This window comes from Leguminivora glycinivorella, chromosome 16, assembly GCF_023078275.1.
Source record: "Leguminivora glycinivorella isolate SPB_JAAS2020 chromosome 16, LegGlyc_1.1, whole genome shotgun sequence".
Lineage (NCBI taxonomy): Eukaryota > Metazoa > Arthropoda > Insecta > Lepidoptera > Tortricidae > Leguminivora > Leguminivora glycinivorella.
The window spans coordinates 21852246-21872892 of record NC_062986.1 but is presented as its reverse complement, the minus strand read 5'-3'; the positions used below and the strand labels follow the sequence as shown (position 1 = coordinate 21872892).

The 20647-nt window shown below is 39.5% G+C and overlaps 1 protein-coding gene across 3 annotated transcripts in view; it reads right to left on the bottom strand.

The window, feature by feature from the left end:
* Window positions 1-20647, bottom strand: part of LOC125234459 (endoplasmic reticulum metallopeptidase 1-like) — a 32338-nt gene that overhangs the window by 5113 nt on the left and 6578 nt on the right. For all 3 annotated transcript variants that reach the window (XM_048140710.1, XM_048140711.1, XM_048140712.1), the window contains exons 4-10: window positions 19728-19862; window positions 5503-5630; window positions 2098-2229; window positions 1902-2022; window positions 1393-1512; window positions 1101-1286; window positions 547-723 (exon numbers count right to left, since the gene is read on the bottom strand). In XM_048140710.1, coding sequence (XP_047996667.1) covers window positions 547-723; window positions 1101-1286; window positions 1393-1512; window positions 1902-2022; window positions 2098-2229; window positions 5503-5630; window positions 19728-19862 — 999 coding nt within the window. The remainder of the gene's footprint in view (window positions 1-546; window positions 724-1100; window positions 1287-1392; window positions 1513-1901; window positions 2023-2097; window positions 2230-5502; window positions 5631-19727; window positions 19863-20647) is intronic.

Here is a 20647-nt window from a genome sequence, read left to right as displayed (position 1 = left end):
AGCGGCGCGAGCAGCCAGGGCGAGCTGTAGAAGGCGAGCGGCGCCGCGACGTGCACGGCGGCGGTGGGCGGGGGGGGGGGTCAGTATGGACAGCGTACCGGGCAGCGTGTAGAGCGGCGCGAGCAGCCAGGGCGAGCTGTAGAAGGCGAGCGGCGCCGCGACGTGCACGGCGGCGGTGGGGGGGGGGTCAGTATGGACAGCGTACCGGGCAGCGTGTAGAGCGGCGCGAGCAGCCAGGGCGAGCTGTAGAAGGCGAGCGGCGCCGCGACGTGCACGGCGGCGGTGGGCGGGGGGGGGGGGGGGGTCAGTATGGACAGCGTACCGGGCAGCGTGTAGAGCGGCGCGAGCAGCCAGGGCGAGCTGTAGAAGGCGAGCGGCGCCGCGACGTGCACGGCGGCGGTGGGCGGGGGGGGGGGGGGCAGTATGGACAGCGTACCGGGCAGCGTGTAGAGCGGCGCGAGCAGCCAGGGCGAGCTGTAGAAGGCGAGCGGCGCCGCGACGTGCACGGCGGCGGTGGGCGGGGGGGGGGCAGTATGGACAGCGTACCGGGCAGCGTGTAGAGCGGCGCGAGCAGCCAGGGCGAGCTGTAGAAGGCGAGCGGCGCCGCGACGTGCACGGCGGCGCCCGACGCCGCGGCCCAGCCCGCCCCGCACAGCGCGCCCACCACGCCCAGCGCCGCGGCGGTCACCACCAGGCGGACCCACTCCCAAGGCTTCATGTATACTGGGAACAACGACAAACTTAAGGGCTTATTTAAACGGTACGAGAACTCGCGTATGCGCCACCACCTACACTCGTATGAGTTTTATTACAGTGCGGTATTTGATGGTTGTGCAAAATTGTATGTAACCTCAACAGTTCGCAATGTAACTAAAATCGCATGCGAGTTCGCACGCCGTCTAAATCAGGCCTTAAAAGGAACAAATTAATGTTCGGAAACCAGATTAGCCGGTGGACCCGACGAGCGCGCAAAACTTCCGTACTCGTTCGGGCACGTTTGCCTCGTCCGAACCAATTTGCTCTGCAAAATGACAGCCCTTGGTCAGTCCTCTTGATTTTCAACCCGGCTGGATCTTTAGTCTACACCACGTGCTACTCACGCTCGTCTCTGGCGGCGCCAGCATGGAGCTTGACCCTCAGCAAGGCAGCAGCGATGGCCGCCGCAGCCACGGCCAGTGCGGCGTGCGCGCGCAGCAGCACCAGCCCCACGCCCAGCGAGTCGAAGAACACGGGCTGCCCGCCCGCCCGCTCCACCGCGCCCGACAACCGACCGCTTTTCACTATACCTATAATACATACACTTATGTTAAGTCAAACAAAATGGAGCAGAGACACTTGTTGTCCACAACTGTCAATAGGTTATTATGTTATGATTGACGATAGGATACGCACCTGTGACCAGGGCGAGCACGTTGTCGCCGGTCCGCTGTAGCGTGGCGGGCGGCACTCGATCCGCCGTGTCGAGTCTCGTGTGGTACACGTAGCCGTTAGCACTCCAGGCCAAATCCACGCCTGTCGACAAAAAGTTTGTTTCAAACTTTCACCATTTTTACTTAATTTTCTCATAGACTTCCCTACGGTGGCAACGCAATATCCTAGAAACATCGAAATTACATTTGAAAACTTTTAACTAGATAATTTTTGGATGCTTTCAGATTTAATTGAATTAAACAGTATTTTTTGATGTTTTCAGATATAATTTAACTGAGCAGTACCTATAGTCCAAGGCTACCCGGACATGTTGCCGAAATCCCGCAACACGCGGAATTCGGTGCCGGCCGGGATGAGCACGCTCCCGAAGATATTGTGCGCCAAGAAGACACTGCACACACTCCACAGGGGGACAGGGTACAGGAGGACGCTACACACACTACACAGGGGGACAGGGTACAGTGGCTCACCGGACAAGTTGCCGAAGTCCCGGAACACGCGGAAGTCGGTGTCAGCCGGGATGAGCCCGCTCTCGAAGATCTCCTGCGCTAGAGACGACGCGAACGGGTGCGGGACGGACGACGCGTACACCTGCGGAAAAACAGAACAATTTCAAATGACAATTGGTCATGTTACAAGGGGGGTGATGGTGATGAGAGCACGCACCTCCATGATCCAGGGGTCATGCGGGCCGGCTTGGAACAGAACCTCGCGGCCGCCGGCGCCGCACGCCTCCACGTTGATGAAGGCCCGCACCGACGGCGCCCACTTGTGCGTCGTTATGAACGCGTGGGAAGCCTGCACAAATATAATAACAATATTATATCTCAGACACGAAATAGTCATTCAAAGTTTGACCGCTTGAAGGAGGCTATGAGAATACGATTGAGCACATAATAATATGTCGTTTTTGAAATAATATGTGGTATAACATTGTCAATTGTATTTTAGATTTGAAAAAAAAAACATTAGCAAAAAGTTTTAGTTTAAAATAAAAATATAGGTACATTTATAATTTAAAAATTTTGTTATTTAAATAAATTGAAGATAAGTTCCCGACACCTAGTGATTAGCAATTTTTGACGATTTATATTTTATGGAAAGATATTTGTCATTTCTTTACAAAACCTTGAACTTACAGCACCCGTGGCTGTTTTATCGTTTTGGCACTAATGCCCGTAGACTTTGTACCGCACCGAGATAAAGTTGAACTGTGTAAACTGTGTTGTTGTTACCTGTGTACTATAATGTGTCTATTGTTCGACAATGTTCTAAAGAGCCTCGTCACGCGAACTTTTCGGGCCATTCACAAATTTTCATACTGTTTTTTTCGACAAGCCGTTATATTTCCATTCGGCATTCTTTTTTTAGGTTTAAGATCATTTAATCTCATAAGAATTACATACAATTCACTTAACGAGATTAGTATACAACAATATATAAATTTAGTTTAGAGCGCACAAAGAAACTTAATGACTTAATTTAACTTAACTAAAAGAGGTAGTTATACAAAATAATGCTTATTCTAACAGGCCGCGCGCAAAGCGGGCGGCGCCGGTAATGAGTCGATAACGCGCAAGTCGCTATGCAAAACAAGTTTACAATTTGGTTCACGGAAAGGCTACTACTAGATGCGGCATGCGTACGCTGAGCGTAGTTGGATTTTATATTCATATATTAAGAACAATATTGTTTAAATCATATTTTTGAGTAGCAGTATAGGTATTTTATCGTTATTTTGTTTTATTTTAATTGTGTTAATTACGTTAAAGGCACGTATTAAATATTTTTACGTAAACGGTATTATAATTATATAAACTAACCATCTAGACATGTTTTAAAATATGAATTTTAAGTAAGGATTTGAAATGTGGCATTGATTTTGCTTCTTTAATATTTTTTGGCAGTTTATTGAATAATTGAGCACCTTCATAGAGAATACTTTTACGTCCATAGTTTGTTCGTGACGGACGTAAAATTAAGTCATTGGCATTACGTAATTTTATTTTTTGCACATGGTGTTTTCTAGTGAAATTTAATTGACTTCTTATATCATTGTTAAGTATTTTTCTTACTAATAGGCAATTATAGTATATGTAGGTTTGATTTATGTTAAACAGTTTCGTTTCACTATAAATGTTTTCTGTTCGTGTTAAATAATTATATTGAAATAGCACTTTCACAAGTTTATTTTGCGCAATTTGTAGAGTTTGGAGGTTAGTTTTCGCCGCCGTACCCCATACTTCAATTAAATAGTCTATGTGCGGTTTTATAAGTGAGTTATATATGGTGTACCTTACTTGAGTTGGAATATTTTTTGCAAAGTTCCGCAAGGCTCCGGTTAATGATGTTAGTTTAGATTTAACTTTGTCAATATGCGGCTTCCAATTTAAATTTTTGTCCAGTATTAATCCTAGATATTTCTCCTTGTCTACTTTCTGAATGACTGCGTTATTAATTTTAAGAGGTGGAAATTCCGGTATTTTTTTATTCTTTGCTGCAAATATGATAAAGTTCGTTTTTGAACTGTTGATTGTTAATAAGTTAGACTGAAACCAAACATTTAATAGGTCCAAATCATTTTGCGCATCGTTTATAACAGTACTGATTGAGTTTCCAAAATAAAAGAGGCTAGTATCGTCTGCATATAGTGTAACATCACCTTTAAGGCTAAGTTCGTTTAGGTTATTTATATAAATAAGAAAGAGTAACGGTCCTAAAATTGAGCCTTGAGGGATACCGCACGATATGGCTTTTTCTTGGCTTTGATAATTTTGTATTTTGACTATTTGGCGTCGATTTGTGAGGTAAGATTTAAGTATATCTAATGCTGTACCAGCAATACCAATTGCTCGTAGTTTTTGTACTAATAGGCTGTGACTGACGGTATCAAATGCTTTTTTTAAGTCTATAAAAACGCCCAATGCGATCTGCTTATTATCTATGTTAACTTTGAGTCTTGTTACTATATCAATTGTTGCCGAAAGGGTGTTTGATTGGGGTTGAAACCCGTATTGTTTTTCGTGAAGAAAATGTATAGTGTCCAAATATGTTTTAATACGGTTATATAAGACTTTTTCGTATACTTTTGAAATTACTGGGAGAACGGAAATCGGGCGATAGTTATTTGGGTCAGATTGGGTACCAGATTTATAGATTGGTGACACTTTGGCTAGTTTCAGGCTGTCAGGAAAAACACCTTCGTTAAGACTTTTATTTATGCAATTTGTTAGGTTTTCTTGGATTAGGTTCTTAAGATACTTTATTGTTTTTGTATTTAGGCCGTCTAGTCCTGAACTTGTGTTAGGATTGAGGTTATCAATAATTTTGGAAATTTCGTCAGTAGTAGCAGGTTCAAATTTAAACAATTTATAGGGACTTAGCTTAGAAGTACAGGTGTATGCTGTATTTTGACTGAAACTTTTAGGGATTGCATTTGCTAACGACGGGCCGATATTAGAAAAATAATTATTGAAAATTTCACATATTTCTTTTACGTCAGATGTAGTTCCTGTTCCAGAATCCAGTTTTGCTGGTGCTAAGCGATCTATCGATTTGTTTGATGCTAGACTGTTTATAAGTTTCCACATCTTCGATGAGTTATTTTTGCAGTTCTCGAAAGCTTTATGATAGTATTTTGTTTTCATGTCTTGAATAATATATGCCACTTTGTTTCTTTTCTTTTTAAAATCATGCTTCAATTCTTCGTCCTCTGGGTTTCGTTTTAATCGTTGCCATGCAATGTTTCTACAGTTAATTTCCTTTATCACCTCTTGATTAATCCAATCCTGTCTTGGTGGGTTTAATATTTTGATTTTCGTTTCTTTGTTTTTATTTATGCTTGATAGGAGTCTTTTTTCAAATAGAGTATAATCACTTTCTTCATTTTTGTTGTTACAGTTTTCCATTGTTTTCCATACATTATCGTAGTTTATTTTCTCATATTTGATTTTCTGCAGCGGCTCTGGCTGATATCTCTTGACTTCGAAGTAGATCTGCTTATGATCAGACATAGCTGATTCAATAATGGCTAGGTGAAAGTTATTGTCTTTTAAGTTTGTATAGTTGTACCTGCATGATGTTCTCTTCAGCTCCATTGAGCAGCAGGATGACGTCGTGCGGGTGCGGGGCGGGGGCGGCGGCCAGCGCCCGCAGCGTCTCGAGCCCCACCGCGCACCCCGCGCCGTCGTCGCTGGCGCCTGGGGGAAATACACCGACTTCATACATGACCATATTACCCCTTTACCACACCTCGGACACTGGCGATCAAATATATTGAAAGAGGTGCATTCCTAGCACACAGTCTTAGCTCGTGTAGGTGAACGCGTACAATGCTTGTATGAGTGAAATATGACAGGTCGACTGTTCGTGTTTTTGACAGACGGTAACTGTGAGGTAACCGAGAGGGGGTGGGCGGCACTTTCAGCGGGGAGCGGGAGTGGCCATACTGTACGATAGTACTCTTTACTATACTGTGCCTTTACACAGTGCGAGAGAACAGTATGTACCCTCAACAGCCAGCAATGTATAATACGTGGTCGAGCAAATCTCGTCACTAAAAAAAAGCGGCAACTTTGAAAAAATGTAGGGGCGAAGGAATTCTGTCCCATAGAAAATTTGAATTTCGCGCCTTATTTTGCCGTCTATAACATAATAGTCTCATAAAGGCGACAACGCTCAATGAAATGTTTATGGAGTCGTTCATAGCTCTCGAAACAATGATTGTTTATTCATCGATTGTTCTATCAAAAAAATAAGTGAAAAATAAAAGCAGGAGAGCAAGTCGCAAGGAAGATGCTGATGATAATATATTCGTTAAATGCGAGGTATTATTGGCTTTTTTTGAATTAAGAAGTACCTAAAAGAGAACCATAAGAATGACAATTAAGTTGTTCAGTATCTGACAGCACGTGTCATAACATAATAAATAATACTATTAGGAAAAGTTATAAAGGTCGTACTCTTTTTGAACCATTAAACTCGCTATAATAACTGGATAACAGAGTTGAGACCCCAGTTTCTCAGAGAAATTCATTGTAATTGACCTAAAGAACTTTCCCTTACAGTTAACAGAAATCAATGAAAACAGGTTGTACTTATATAAGACATTTTTTGGTTAGAGCACCTCCTTGATATCAGTCGGCTGAATATTTTTGGCGATACTATAATATGAAACACCCGATTATATATCCTACATTATTTTGGCATTGTCGAAGTTAGGTAACAAGTTAATACATTGATTTTCCCAACCTATCCTTCCAAAAACATTATCAAAATTTCACCGAACACTCTCGTAAAAAAAGTCAAAAGTCTTCACCTCGACATTGGCAGAATTCACCCCGCTTAAATTAGCGAGGAGTAAAAGCCATGACGGAGAAAAAAAAAAAAAGTTAATACATAGCGTCGATCTATATCTCTGAAAACATTTTTATCTATTATCAGAACTAGGTCGTAGTCCAATGTTTATTTATCTAGGTATTTGCCCGATAGGAAATTATCAATTTGTTAATTGATTTAATCCAAATCCAAAGTATATTTATTACTCTCTTTCAAAAGAGACTTGCAGTAATAATTTATCTATCTTTTATGTGTGGCGTGCGTTCAATATCGCATACAACAACGGCGCATACATCGCTCAACTGTCGCGTCGGGATGGTTATACGAGTAATAATATGACATGTACATTTAGGTATGCGTACGTAGCGTAAGTAGCACAGTCTGATATAATATGGCAGCAATACCGGTTACTGTGACATGAAGTAAATAACCTGTATTTCCTCTACCATGCAACTAAAAGGTTCCAAGTGCACATTTACGGTTACTTTTACTCACTTTCCGAATTGAAGCTAAAGCGAGAAAGCCACTATTAAAACATAAGTAAATATTATTTACTAGCTTTTGCCCGCGGCTTTACTCGCGTTAGAAAGAGATAAAAAGTAGCCTATGTCACTCTTCATCCCTTCCACTTAAAAAAATCACGTCAATTAGTCGCTCCGTTTGGCCGTGAAGGACGGACAAACAAACAGACACACACACTTTCCCATTTATAATATTAGTATGGAGTATGGATTGTACCATTTTACATGTAATAATATACAGAATGTTGAGTGAGAGTATAACTAGGTAACAACAGGCGATCTTATCGCTTTTTTTTTTTTAATGCTTTATTTGTAAAAACGTTACGCTAAAAAGCGATCTCTTCCAGACACCCTTAGGGTAGCTAACAAACATAATGTTTTCGTTAAAGATTCTATAGTTCTCAAGAAGGAAAATGAGAAGCAATTATCAACAATAGATCATTATCGGCACTCCGTCGAGACCATAGGACTATTACAGGTGTTATGGCGTAATAAACGCTCAAGGCATACTTGTTCTAATTTAGCAAATTGAGTGGTGAGCTGGTGAGGAAATCTGTGCTAACAATGGAGCGTGAGGGCCTTCTTAACGCCCAGTTGTCTATTGTGTCTGTTCAATGATTCTTAGCAAAAAAAAAAATATACCATCATTCATTTATATTCTATTCTATTCTAGAGGTAATTTTCATAATTTTCGGCAAGATCGCCTGTTGTATCAATATTATCATGATGCATGTCACTGTTTGTTTTCTTAAGAATGCAGATTCTGATGTTAATTTAAATATCCTTCAGTTATTAATGTTACTAATATCTTTATTCATGCAGGCCTAATTACAAAGCTCTTATGAATTATTATTTATTAAAAAACAACACAAATTAGATTTAATAACGAGATCACGTACAGGACAATAATAAAAGGTTATTGACTCGACCAATTTCAACATTCAATTGAAAAGATTAAAAAAACGATAGTGTTAATGAGGCAAGGCCTACACTGGCTGTCGACGCGATAATCAACGATATGCTCGTCTATTACGGCTAGTGCACGAAATGTATCGGTGCCGCCAGGGCATCGCGATACGACGGTTGCTAGGCGATGTTGTATGTGTGGTATCGTATTAGATCACTTCAGATCGTCTGCTATGAATTTTTGACGTTATAGAATACGTCACTCGATAGTGTAAACGCCATGGAAATTAAACTAGTAAGTAACAGTTTGGTTGGGGGCACTTAACTATAAATTTTCTTTATAGGTACGTTTATTTAGCGTACGTAAAGGGTTCGGACTTCGGGTAAGCTTCATTTTCTTAAGCGAAACTTAAGCTTTTGAATGAAAATTATCAACACCAGGGACTCTGATATCCGAAGGGTAATGTACCCAGTAACAGGCGCGTGGTTGTGTCACGATAAACGCGATTAAACGTTACTCGTTTTTAAGCTCATCACATAAACAACTTTAGGAGCCATGAAAAGCCTAGGAATTTCACCATCTGGCGTGACGAGCGATCGGTAAGCGACAAAGGAACGAGCAGACGAAAGAACTCTATGGCCAAGGACACTTGAAACATCAGAGGGAGTGAAAAGTGTGTTTCCGTTCTTTGAAATGGGGGATGATGACTTGGATCAATTGTCTTTCGTAAAATAAACAGTAATAATGAAAGATTCATTACAACTGCGATTCATTACATGATATCATAGCGTCGTTCCTGAGTGACCGCAAACAGAGCACCTACGTTCTCGGTTCCAAATCTGACCTCGATCCAATAGGAAGCTGTGCGGTCCCTCAAGGCTCCATAATGGGAAACAACCTTTTTCTCCTCCTGGTGAATGATATTTCAACAGCTTGTGATATCCCGGAATACGTAATCTTTGCCGACGACACTTGTCTTATAGTAAACGCAGAAGATGTAGACTCTCTAAAACTAAAGTTATGTCAAGTGATGCACCAAATGGCTTCGTGGTTCTCATCCAACGGTATGCTGCTCAACGTAAATAAAACAAATATTGTACACTTTAAGTTGCGAAAAAAATACCTACCACTTAATATAGTAGCAGATAACGTTCCTGTACCCCAAACGGACTCCTCCAAATACTTGGGATTCGTGATCGACTCCGGGCTGACGTGGACACCGCACATTGACCACGCGTGTGACAGGCTGTCATCGGCGTCCCATATAACCATAATCGGTCGCCGTTCCTACGCAAATCCTCCTATTTTGTGTACACACAGGTCTTCGGGTCTCAATGCTTAGTCGCAGTACGGTCGACGTTTAGTCGCGGCGACCCAAATGGGGACGATTGGTAACAGGCACAAATGGTCACAAAAGTGACAGAAGTGTGCACTACGCGTGCACACATTGTTACCGTTTGGCGACTACTTTCCCAAAATCATTCGTTCATTTCATTCTTTTCAAATGGCGACTGTCAGAGACGTCAAAGTAAAAAAGAAATAAAATCATTTGACATTAAAATGTAATGGCGTAAGAATTTGTTAAAGATAAATATTGTTTGCATTTGTAATATAATGTGGGCTAATTACCATGGCCAATTAAATTGCTCGAGTGATTTCATAAAATAAGTCTAAATTTATCAACGCGCCATCAATTTACCTCAGTTTAACCAGTAATAATATTATTGACTACTCGGTGTTTGCGTGTTATGTATATTGATTGGTGAAGTTTTAGTGCTATGGTGCATATACTATACTGAAATAATAAAAATAATGCCTAGAAAACCAATAAAGTTGTTAAAATATGGATTAAGATGGTAATATTCCATGTAAAAAACAGTCGCCAAACGGTCACCAAACGGTCAACAAACGGTCGCAAAATGGTCGCAGCGTACACGCGTGACCGAAAGCAGAATGGCTTCTTGTATTCATTTTTTTCAGGTATCCTCAAACTTTATAAACAATTAAATATGCCGTCGTACTCAGTTCTTCAGCCCTCACTAAAGAAGATTAAAAAAAAATTGTAACGTGCGTACCGAGCTGCTGGGTTGTAAAGGATCGGGGATCATATTATTATGGTCTTCTATAGAGCAACTAGTATTGTGCGGCATTTCACAATTGACACTTGTTGAAGTAGTCTTCATTAATATTACTATCAACATTCATTTCAGCGATCTGTACTTCTTTTGTCAAGATTTTTGTATAGATAAGTGTCTACAAATTTGTAATGTTAAAGAGACATAAATAAAACGTAGTAGAGTAAATAATGTGTTTTTTTTGTAACCCAAACAAAATACTTGTAGATACTAGTGCGGAAAAGAGGAAAATCGATACGAGTAGCAATAAATTAATACACGAACGAAGGGAGTGTTTTAAATCGACACGAGTTGTGAATGTCCTTTTCGCACGTGTATTGTACGACGATTTTCAGTACCTAAATCTAAGCTAAGAGTTTCGACCAGACAAGAAATGAATCATTGCTTGATTTGCTCGCACTACTGCGTTAAAAAAAGCAGCATCTGTACTGAAAAAAACTATCATTGCGCAACAGAAATTCTATTAATATCACAGTAAATACTCTATTTCATTTGATTCCTACTTTTATTGTGTAAAGCAACACTACACTTCATTTTTATCAATAAGAATAAAAATTATATATTTAATACATTAAGTAACTATAAAGTGCTTATCTATTTGTATTATCATTCTGCACTTTTCTTAACTTTCCCACATTTCTATAAAATGTCGAAGAGTGCTTAAATGGTCGTCGTCGTTTATTATTATTTAATTCGCTCATATTTAAATGATTCAAAGCAACCAGTCCACAACTTCACAAGACAGTTTGAGAAACCTTCGTATTTCAGATTGTCATTTGCGGATACAGTGGTTTAGGAGCAGTTCGGTAATCAGACCTACACATGTGTGTACAAATTCTGTCAATGTCACTGTCAGAAACCGTTCTGACAGTGACAATGACAGCCACAAATTCGTCCACATGTTGTTACCGTTATGTGTGCAAACGTCGACTAATAAAGTGTCGTTAAAAGTCATTCTGACAGTGACATTGACAGCCACAAATTCGTACACATTTTGTTACCGTAACGAGTGCACACGACGACTACATTTTGTTATTGTATCAATACGGTCGCATTGTTTGCACGCCGTTACCACGCGTTATGTCACATTTGACAGTTAGTTACTGATTTGAAGATTTTGCGACTGAAATGGTTGTATGGGGTGCTATGCTCTCTCAAGATTGGCACCAACCTTAACGAGTGAGAACGTCAGAAAAGCCTATTTTGGCTATTTCCACTCCATTTTAATACAAGGTGTTGATCTTTGGGCGACATCTGCTAGCCGAGACAAGATGTTCAAAATGCAAAAAAGGGCTTTACGTATTATTGACCGAAAACCAGCTGATCACCCAGCGCAGGAGTTATTTAAAAAGCACCGTATTTTGACTCTGCCCTGTGTTTACATATTAACGGCATGCAAATTCGTCCGTTCGAACCTAAAAAATTATAAAACCTACGGCGAAATAAACCATCGACCGTCGCGCAGACGTGACCTACTAGTGCCCCCTCGCCGTCGGCTAGCGAAGGCCCGTGCAATGCTGGACGTTGTCGGCCCTAATCTATACAACTGTGTACCTACTGACATAAAAGAATCACCTTCCGATGCTATATTTACAAGCAAACTCAAAAAAATGTTATTAGAGTCTGCTTATTATAACATCAACGAGTTCCTCAAAAGGAGTCGTTGTCCCGAAAATCCATAATACCTATGCTTATATATGTTATTCTGGTTGTAACACTGTAATAAAGAGTATATAAATTGTTTATGAACTGTATTACACATTGTAATGTACAAATTTTTGTTGACCTGTAAATTTGGTTATAAATTTACCAATAAAGAAATCTAAATCTAAAACTCTTGTAAAGAACCGAGTGGAACAAGACTGCATCAATCGATGGTGGTGGAAACGTGCAGGTGCATCCGCGAGGAAGTTTCTCGTGGGAACTAGGATGCCGATAAACACTCCTATTTCCGAACCGAAGGTTGAACCCGGTGCCGACGATGCTTGTGCAGGGAATGGCACTAATTATGTACCGTAAAACACCCTATTCTCGCCTATTACTGGGGACGCTATTGCACAACACCCTGCATTTTATGATTAAGCACTGAGACTTGGCACAGGTTGTTCCTTGGGTGGCCCTGAATAGATAAAGATCGGGAGGCATTGAGAGCCCCCCTTAATTTAGGAGGGAAGAGGGGGGGAAGGCTGGCGCCGCCGCGCTTCCTTTGAAACCATATTTCTCTAAAACTATACAAAATAGGGCATGCGATATATCATTTTCGGATAAATGAAGGACGAGGAATTCATTTTTGGAACAAAAAAAATGTATTTTAGAACATAAATACAAAATAAAATGGGAAAATCTGAAAACGAGATTTTTTTTTATACATATTATTGCACATTTTATGAAAACTGTAATGGTTTTTTCTAAATAAAAAATATTATTTAATAGCTACATTTATCTAGTTTTAGAAAATGTATAATTAGTTATAGAAATATATTATAGGACGAGTGATAAAAAATAATTTACATCGCCCGATAGGGTGATTTGAATGCTCATTTCAATAAGTTTTGTCAATGATTTCAGGTATAATCACTATTTTTAACACACGAAAGCCGTAATAATTGTAGTTTATGGCTATTTTAGTGATTAATGTACTTAAAATAAAAAAAATACAAAAATTTTAAAAAATATTAAAAATGTGATAATTTTTTTTTTACATTATCCTATTTTGTTCTTTCTACACAATATATATCTAAAAGCAATAAATATCAATAAAAAGCCACATTTATACAGTTTATAAAAACATATAGTTTGTTATATAAATATATTACGAAACGCGAGATAAAAAATAATGAAAATGAAAATTTTAATGTACGGGTCAGCTTGCATTATTCGATGAGGTGAGGTAAAGGTACTACCCGCTATGCAGTGGAGTTCGTCTAGTAATACAGAAATATACTTATTCTAATAACGTTTACACATGTAGGTATATCACCCAGTACAGAAAATTGTAAAAGTCCTATAATATAGTTTATTTTGATTGTAAAATAAAATTGCATGTGACTTATATTGCAAAAAAAATGTCTTAATCACGTTCTCCTCTCCTAAAGCAGTTCTGCATGCATAGGCTTGAATTTTTTTAGTTTACTAGCAGAATTTAGTTACTTCCTTCGGCCCCCTTAAATCGGTTTTACCCATCCATAAAAGATAAAATAAAAATCGTCATATTCTTCCTTTCAGTATCAATGATAGTTAGTTATTGCGCAATAGTGCCAGTGCCATAAAAAATAAACTAGATTCGTATTAGCATTAAACATTAATGATTTTTGAACTAAGACATTGCTTTTGTACAAAGGAGAACCTCAAAAAATGGTCTGACTAGACGAAAACATATGTATCGGGGCTAGTACTCAAGGCTCTCAAAAAGTGTAGCTATTTTGAGTTATTCAAATAAAACAACATGAATAGCACAGATGTCATATATACCATAGATCAAGCAAACGTATCTACTTAGCGTGTCAAATGAACTCAGTGAAATCCACTGAGTTGTCCGTCTTTACTCGCAGCTTTCAGCTTTCGGGTGTCAATTTTTGTAAGTTGAAGTCAACCAAAACATAAAAAATGCCTCGTTACGTGATATTCAATTGCAACAACACAAAAATTATGAACAATCAAGAGCCTGAGACATATTTAAAATTACAGGCAAGAATCAACTTCAGTACAAAATTTGACACGCTCGGCCCCTATACAAATATATGAATTTGTTTCTTCTATCTAAATTAAGTTCTGTGATGAATAGTCTGAATTTAATTATGTATATATCACAACATCCACTGCATAAGCACATCAGCTCCGAACATTTAATTTAAAAAGTCTTTTTTTACGGTTGCACCTTACGCGGCACTGTTTTTTATTACACCTGCATCCGACAATTTCGAGGCATGTTTCTGCAGCAACAGGCAACGTTGTGGGCAAGTAGGCTCCCAAATCCCAATTGTTACAGACTTTCGTCCAGCCACAAGTAGCAAATAATGGCAAATTTTGAATTGGGTTTAGTTGACCCCATAAATGGACACCTTGATATACCTATAACCCTTACAAAAATGGTGCAAGGCAGCTTTTGTCGGTGAAATGCTGTTAATTTGGCGGTCTTTTTTGGTTAATAACTATTTTCGGCACTCGTTAACCAAAGTACAGGACGCAGATCTGGAATAATAAATATGTCAAGTAAGAATTATCCATAAATTATGCAAATCATATAGATAACTACTATTTCACAAGATGTATTAGGATCAGATGTATATATCTGACCTATCATATCAATCGATCATTTCATGTAATATAAATAGTTAAATTCAGACTATATAGGAGTACTTGTGTTGTTTAATTTGAATTACTCTAAATAACTACACTTTTTGAGAGCTTTGAGTACCTTTACCTCACCTCATCGAATCATACAAGCTGACCCGTACCGTACATCAAGATCGCCCTGCCACGTCACTTTCATTATTTTTTATCTCGCGTTTCGTAATATATTTATATAACAAACTATATATTTTTATTATAAATGCGGCTTTTTATTCATATTTATTGCTTTTAGATATATATTGTATAGAAAGAACAAAATAGGATAATGTTATAAAAAAGTTATCACATTTTTTTTTTAATTTTTGTATTTTTTTATTTTAAGTACATTAATCACTAAAATAGCCATAAAATACAATGAGTACGGCTTTCGTGTGTTAAAAATAGTGATTATACCTGAAATCATTGACAAAATATTGAAATGAGCATTCAAATCACCCTATCGGGCGATGTAAATTATTTTTTATCACTCGTCGTATAATATATTTCTATAACAAATTATACATTTTCTAAAACTAGATAAATGTAGCTATTAAATAATTTTTTTTATTTAGAAAAAACCATTACAGTTTTCATAAAATGTGCAATAATATGTATAAAAAAAAATCTCGTTTTCAGATTTTCCCATTTTATTTTGTATTTTTGTTCTAAAATACATTTTTTTGTTCCAAAAATGAATTCCTCGTCCTTCATTTATCCGAAAATGATATATCGCATGCCCTATTTTGTATAGTTTTAGAGAAATATGGTTTCAAAGAAAGCGCGGAGGCGCCAGTCTTCCCCCCCTCCTCCCTCCTAAATTAAGGGGGGCTCTCGATGCCTCCCGATTTTTATCTACTCAGGGCCACCCAATGAACAACTGTGCCAAGTCTCAGTGCTTAATCATAAAATGCAGGGTTCCCATACAAGACATAGCAATAGCGTCCCCAGTATATCAAGCATAACTTCGCCTAAATTTAAAAAATGTAATTATCTAGTATACTTGGTATCAAATGTGACATATTAAACTACCATATCTATTCCAAAATTTATTTGTGGCAATATTCCTGCAACAAACTTTTGTCTACCTATCGCCTATTCACCTTTATAGTGCCTTAAAGAGTGGTGGGTGTGATAGATATTTTCATTCTCTCGAATACTTTTGTGCCCAGCGCCACATGGTAAAAAGGTGAGTCCACAAAATTAATCAGTCTGTAATCGAAATTTAATGGTCTTTCACGTGAAAACATTAGTTTTCACATTTCACTGTTAGTTAAAGAGATATCTTATAAAATATCGCTAGCGAGGTCAAAATGACATCGTCCTTCCAAACTTCACCTACCCCTAGGGCTGTCACTTAGATGAATAGAAAAATTTGACTGTGTTTTTTACTAGTTAATATTTCAATATTGTTAGTAATCTACAAGGTGCACCAAGGAACCCGCATAACTTTAACTACGCGTTTCTGAAGCCAAAAGAAAGAAAAAATTATGAATTTAAAAATATTTTACTAAATTTTTTTTTTTTACTTTTTTGGACGTATTTCTACATAAAAAGTAAATTTTATTCATAAAGCTGTCTATTAAAATGAGTTTCTTATTTTTTTTTAAACCAATTTTTTTAAAGTTTTTCTTGTCACCTTGCACTCAATGCAACAAATGCAGTAGAAATCGGAAGTTATGTTCTAGTCAACTTTTCCAGTAAAAAAAACTTGCAAATATTATATTGGATTAACTTTATTTTATTCAAATGTAAGATTACAAAACGTATGACACACGTAACGATTAATTATAGATAGACGTCGTCTACCGGTCGTAATTCATTTGTTTCATACATAAAATACCTACCAGTAATAGTAATATACCTACTCCAGGCAGCGTAACAAGCGACCCAATCGTTAAACGCCCGAAACGCGACTGTTGCACTAATGTGTTAGAGAGGTACAAAGTGTTTCATGGCAAACCTTAGCCGAGGCAACAAAATCATTTCCCTCAGTCGACTCGGAGCTCCAATTTCTGGAACCTATCATATCCATCTAATGGTTAATTATATAGAACTACCGTTTAAACATTACGGAGGAACTTTATAAACATCAAATAAGTGTCACAGAGGCCTCTTTTGCTTGAGCTTGCGCTTGCGTGGACCCCGATTTTCAAACTGTAGTAACCTAATAAATAAGGCAGTCATGCATAAGAGAACATAAATCTCCTGAAATTGTTGAAGTCTCAAGGCCGCGGGCTCGATCCGAGCCGAGTGCCGGTTGTCACGACTGACTCCACCTATTACCCGCCCTAAAATACCCAACAACTATCAATATTGAACGGTTCCATGCAGTAGCAGTAGGTTAAAGTTAGAATATCAATGTTAAATAGGAACACGCTCAGAAATATATCTGACGAGAAGATTTATTTTGTGGTGATTTTAGATCTTCAATAATTTCATAGATGGAATTGGTTTATTTTTTTCGGGCATTTCTACAAATGTTTTGTATGTCCTTGAACAAAAAATGATGATCCATTTGACCTCCAAAGACCTCAACTGACGCGCTCCTTTCCTTATCATAACTTTTTTTAAACTACAGGTCGACTCAAAAGACTTGACACGAATTGAACGAATGTGTAAACGAAAATATCAAGGGTGTATCATTAACCAATAAAATGGTAGCTCGGGTTTTATACCGATACAATTCATACAAGTGTTTCTCATATTTACAAAGGATGTTTCGCGCTTGGATAGGTACCGGCCACACCAGTCCGTCGCGTGTCTCGGGGCGCGCAAGTGACGTCTCCGCCACGCCGCCTCAGTGTAATTTAACGAGGTGGCGGCGGCGCGGTGGCGGCGACGGGGCGCGGCGTCGCTTGAGGCGCGTCTTACGTCTTTCCTATACAAAATGTACTGAGGAGACGTTTTTTAAATTACACTGAAGCGGCGCGGCGCAGGCGGCGCAGGCAACTCAAGCGACGCGCCGCTAGCAGACACAACTCGAGCGTCGCCCAGGTGGCGTGCCGCTTGATATATAGGATGTATTATTTTATCAGCAACAAAAATATGTGATGATATTGAATTAAGGCAAAACAGGACATATAAACGCTCTCCATTATTTCCTCCCTGGTTTATACCTATTTACTTATTATTATTATCAATATCTGTGTCGCACGTCGCACCGTTTTGCTTTTTTGGCATGTTTGTTTTTACCAACGCAAAATCGACGGAGTGGTATAAGTTTGACGTGTCTGTCTGTGTGTGTGTGTATGTCTGTGGCATCGTAGCTACCAAACGGATGAACCGATTTAGATTTAGTTTTTTTTTGTTTGATAGCTGAATTAGTCGGGAGTGTGCTTAGCCATGTTTCGTGATAATCGGTCCACTGTGTCGGGGTTTTTTTTCTATTTTTTTATGTTGTGGTTAGGTTATTAAAGAAACAAGTTGAGCCTTTCAGTTGGTCAAAACGGCTAAATTTAATTTGCCACAAAGAAAGACGTGGTATTCAAAACTGAGATCAATTATTAGCCAAAATATCGAAACGGTCCGACACAGATTATTTCATCATTATCCTGATTGAGAGGAAGTTTTTGAGAAGGAAACAATCGGGAGCGAAATCTCGATTTTTGTATTTTTCATTAAGTACGCAGGATTTCTCGCCTGAGCAGCAATTGTCCTTATCGCATCAAATTTAGGGGCGGGGTTTTAGTGTCTAAATTCGTACACTGAAATAAAGTGATGATACTATATAATTTGATAAGAATTTATTTTTAAAACATTAAATAATAATTTGATACTATATATACTCGACATTCAATGTCGATAATCTAGTGAAGTGAGAAGTTATTGATATAACAGAATTTTGCACAAAATAGGCTCACCCCTTTGATGTTAAAAACGCCGCCACTCCAAAGCAAACGAACCGCACACGAGCAGACGACATTGAATTCTATTGCGCGGCGCGAAGGTCGAAAGCCGCACCCGCACCTGGCCGTGTAGGTAGCCAAGAGGCTGCACGTGCTTTTTCCTTTGAAATCGCCGACGACGCAGCTGTGAACGCAGGTGCCGCCTTCCGCTATCTCTTTCATTTATATTTCTGTTTCAACGGTTAGCCGTTTGCCAGCCGGCAATGAAGGTTGTTTTTTATAACCGAGTTCAAAAAAAGGAGGAGGTTCTCAATTCGACTGAATGTTTTTTTAGGGTTCCGTAGTCAACTAGGAACCCTTATAGTTTCGCCATGTCTGTCTGTCCGTCCGTCCGTCCGCGGATAATCTCAGTAACCGTAAGCACTAGAAAGCTGAAATTTGGTAACAATATGTATATCAATCACGCCAACAAAGGGCCAACATTAGGGTACCCCCCCTACATGTAAAGTGGGGGCTGATTTTTTTTTTCATTCCAACCCCAACGTGTGATACATTGTTGGATAGGTATTAAAAAATGAGTAAGGGTTTACTAAGATTGTTTTTTTGATAATATTAATATGTTTCCGCAACAAAATCAGCCTGTATAATGACGCATCGCGCCGTGTTTTCGCCTCTTATGTGTAATTTAGATTGCGTCCGCGCCCCGTCCGCGCCTCGTCCTCGCCACGCCCGCGCCCCGCCACGTCCGTTGTGTTTATTTTAGACGTAAGACGCGCCCCAGGCGGCGCGGCGCGCGCCACGCCGCCGCCACGCCGCCTGGGGCGCGCCTTACGTCCTTCCTATACAAAATGTACTGAGGAGACGCTTTTTGAATTACACTCACGGCCCAGCCACGACATTGGTCTAAGCGCGACAGCGGTGAGCGGCAGCCATACGTGCGAATGAAAAGTCCCATTGCTGTGTCTCGCTCTAATGTATGGCCGCCGCTCACCGCTGTCGCGCTTAGACCAATGTCGTGGCTGAGCCGTCAGGTGGCGTGGCGCCGACGTCCGTTGCGCGCCCCGAGACACGCAACGGTCTGATGTGGCCGGTCCCTCACTGCTCACGAAGGCTGCCCCCGCAGTGAAGTGGCGGCGCGGTCCTGCGGCTGGCGGGCCGCGGGCAGATGTGTCTCCATACGGTGTAGCGTAACCTACAACTACCCTGTCTCACTGCTCACCAGGGCTGTCCGGCACGGTGTCGAAGTGGCAGTTGATGAGCAGAGCGTTCCTCCGGCTGGCGGGCGGGGGGCGTCCCCCGCGCGCCGACAGACGCGCCACTACGCTTTGCACGTCCCGGTACACGTTGTTCATGCCTGCGTAACCACGAGTTCTATAATTATTGGCCGATATAAATGTGATAGTCTAATTTAGTGAAAAGAAGTTCAAAATGCTGGAAGGAACTCGAGATCGGAGTGGGCAACACAACACTATCTCGAGTGGATTCGCGACTACATGCACTGCCAGTGCATAAATATTACGTCAACGAATTAAATATTTTACATGAAAAAAAAATGAAGGCAACTTATATGGCGCAGTCGGTAGGATCTGATAAGAATATTTCCATGTATCACCACATACGTTATATATAACCTTACAACTGGATTATTACTAACCATTAGGGTGGAGCGAAAAAACACTTTTCTGGAATTAGCAAACCTAATAGTTATCAATCAATGCCCCTTAGTCTATGAAGCCTTTGTGCAAATTTTCAGCTTTTTAAATCAACATCTTCTGCCTCCGCATTAGGTTTGAAATTTTGAAAATCTCATACAAACCTGAAAATTCAACTTTTAGATAAAAAATGTTTTTAGGCAGTATTATGTTCAGTATACATTATTGATACATATTATTACAAGAAACTACCAAAAATTGCGAAAATAGCGTTAAAAATCGCCAATTTTCAGTATTTTAGCGGCTATTTTGGCGAATGTACTGAAACTAGACAAACTTTGGCGATTCTTGACGCTATTTTCGCAACTTTTTGTAGTTTCTCATAATGATATGTATCAATAACATATACTAAACATAATACTGTCGAAATTTTTTTTTATCTGAAAGTTGAATTTTTAGGTTTGTATGAGATTTTCAAAATTTCAAC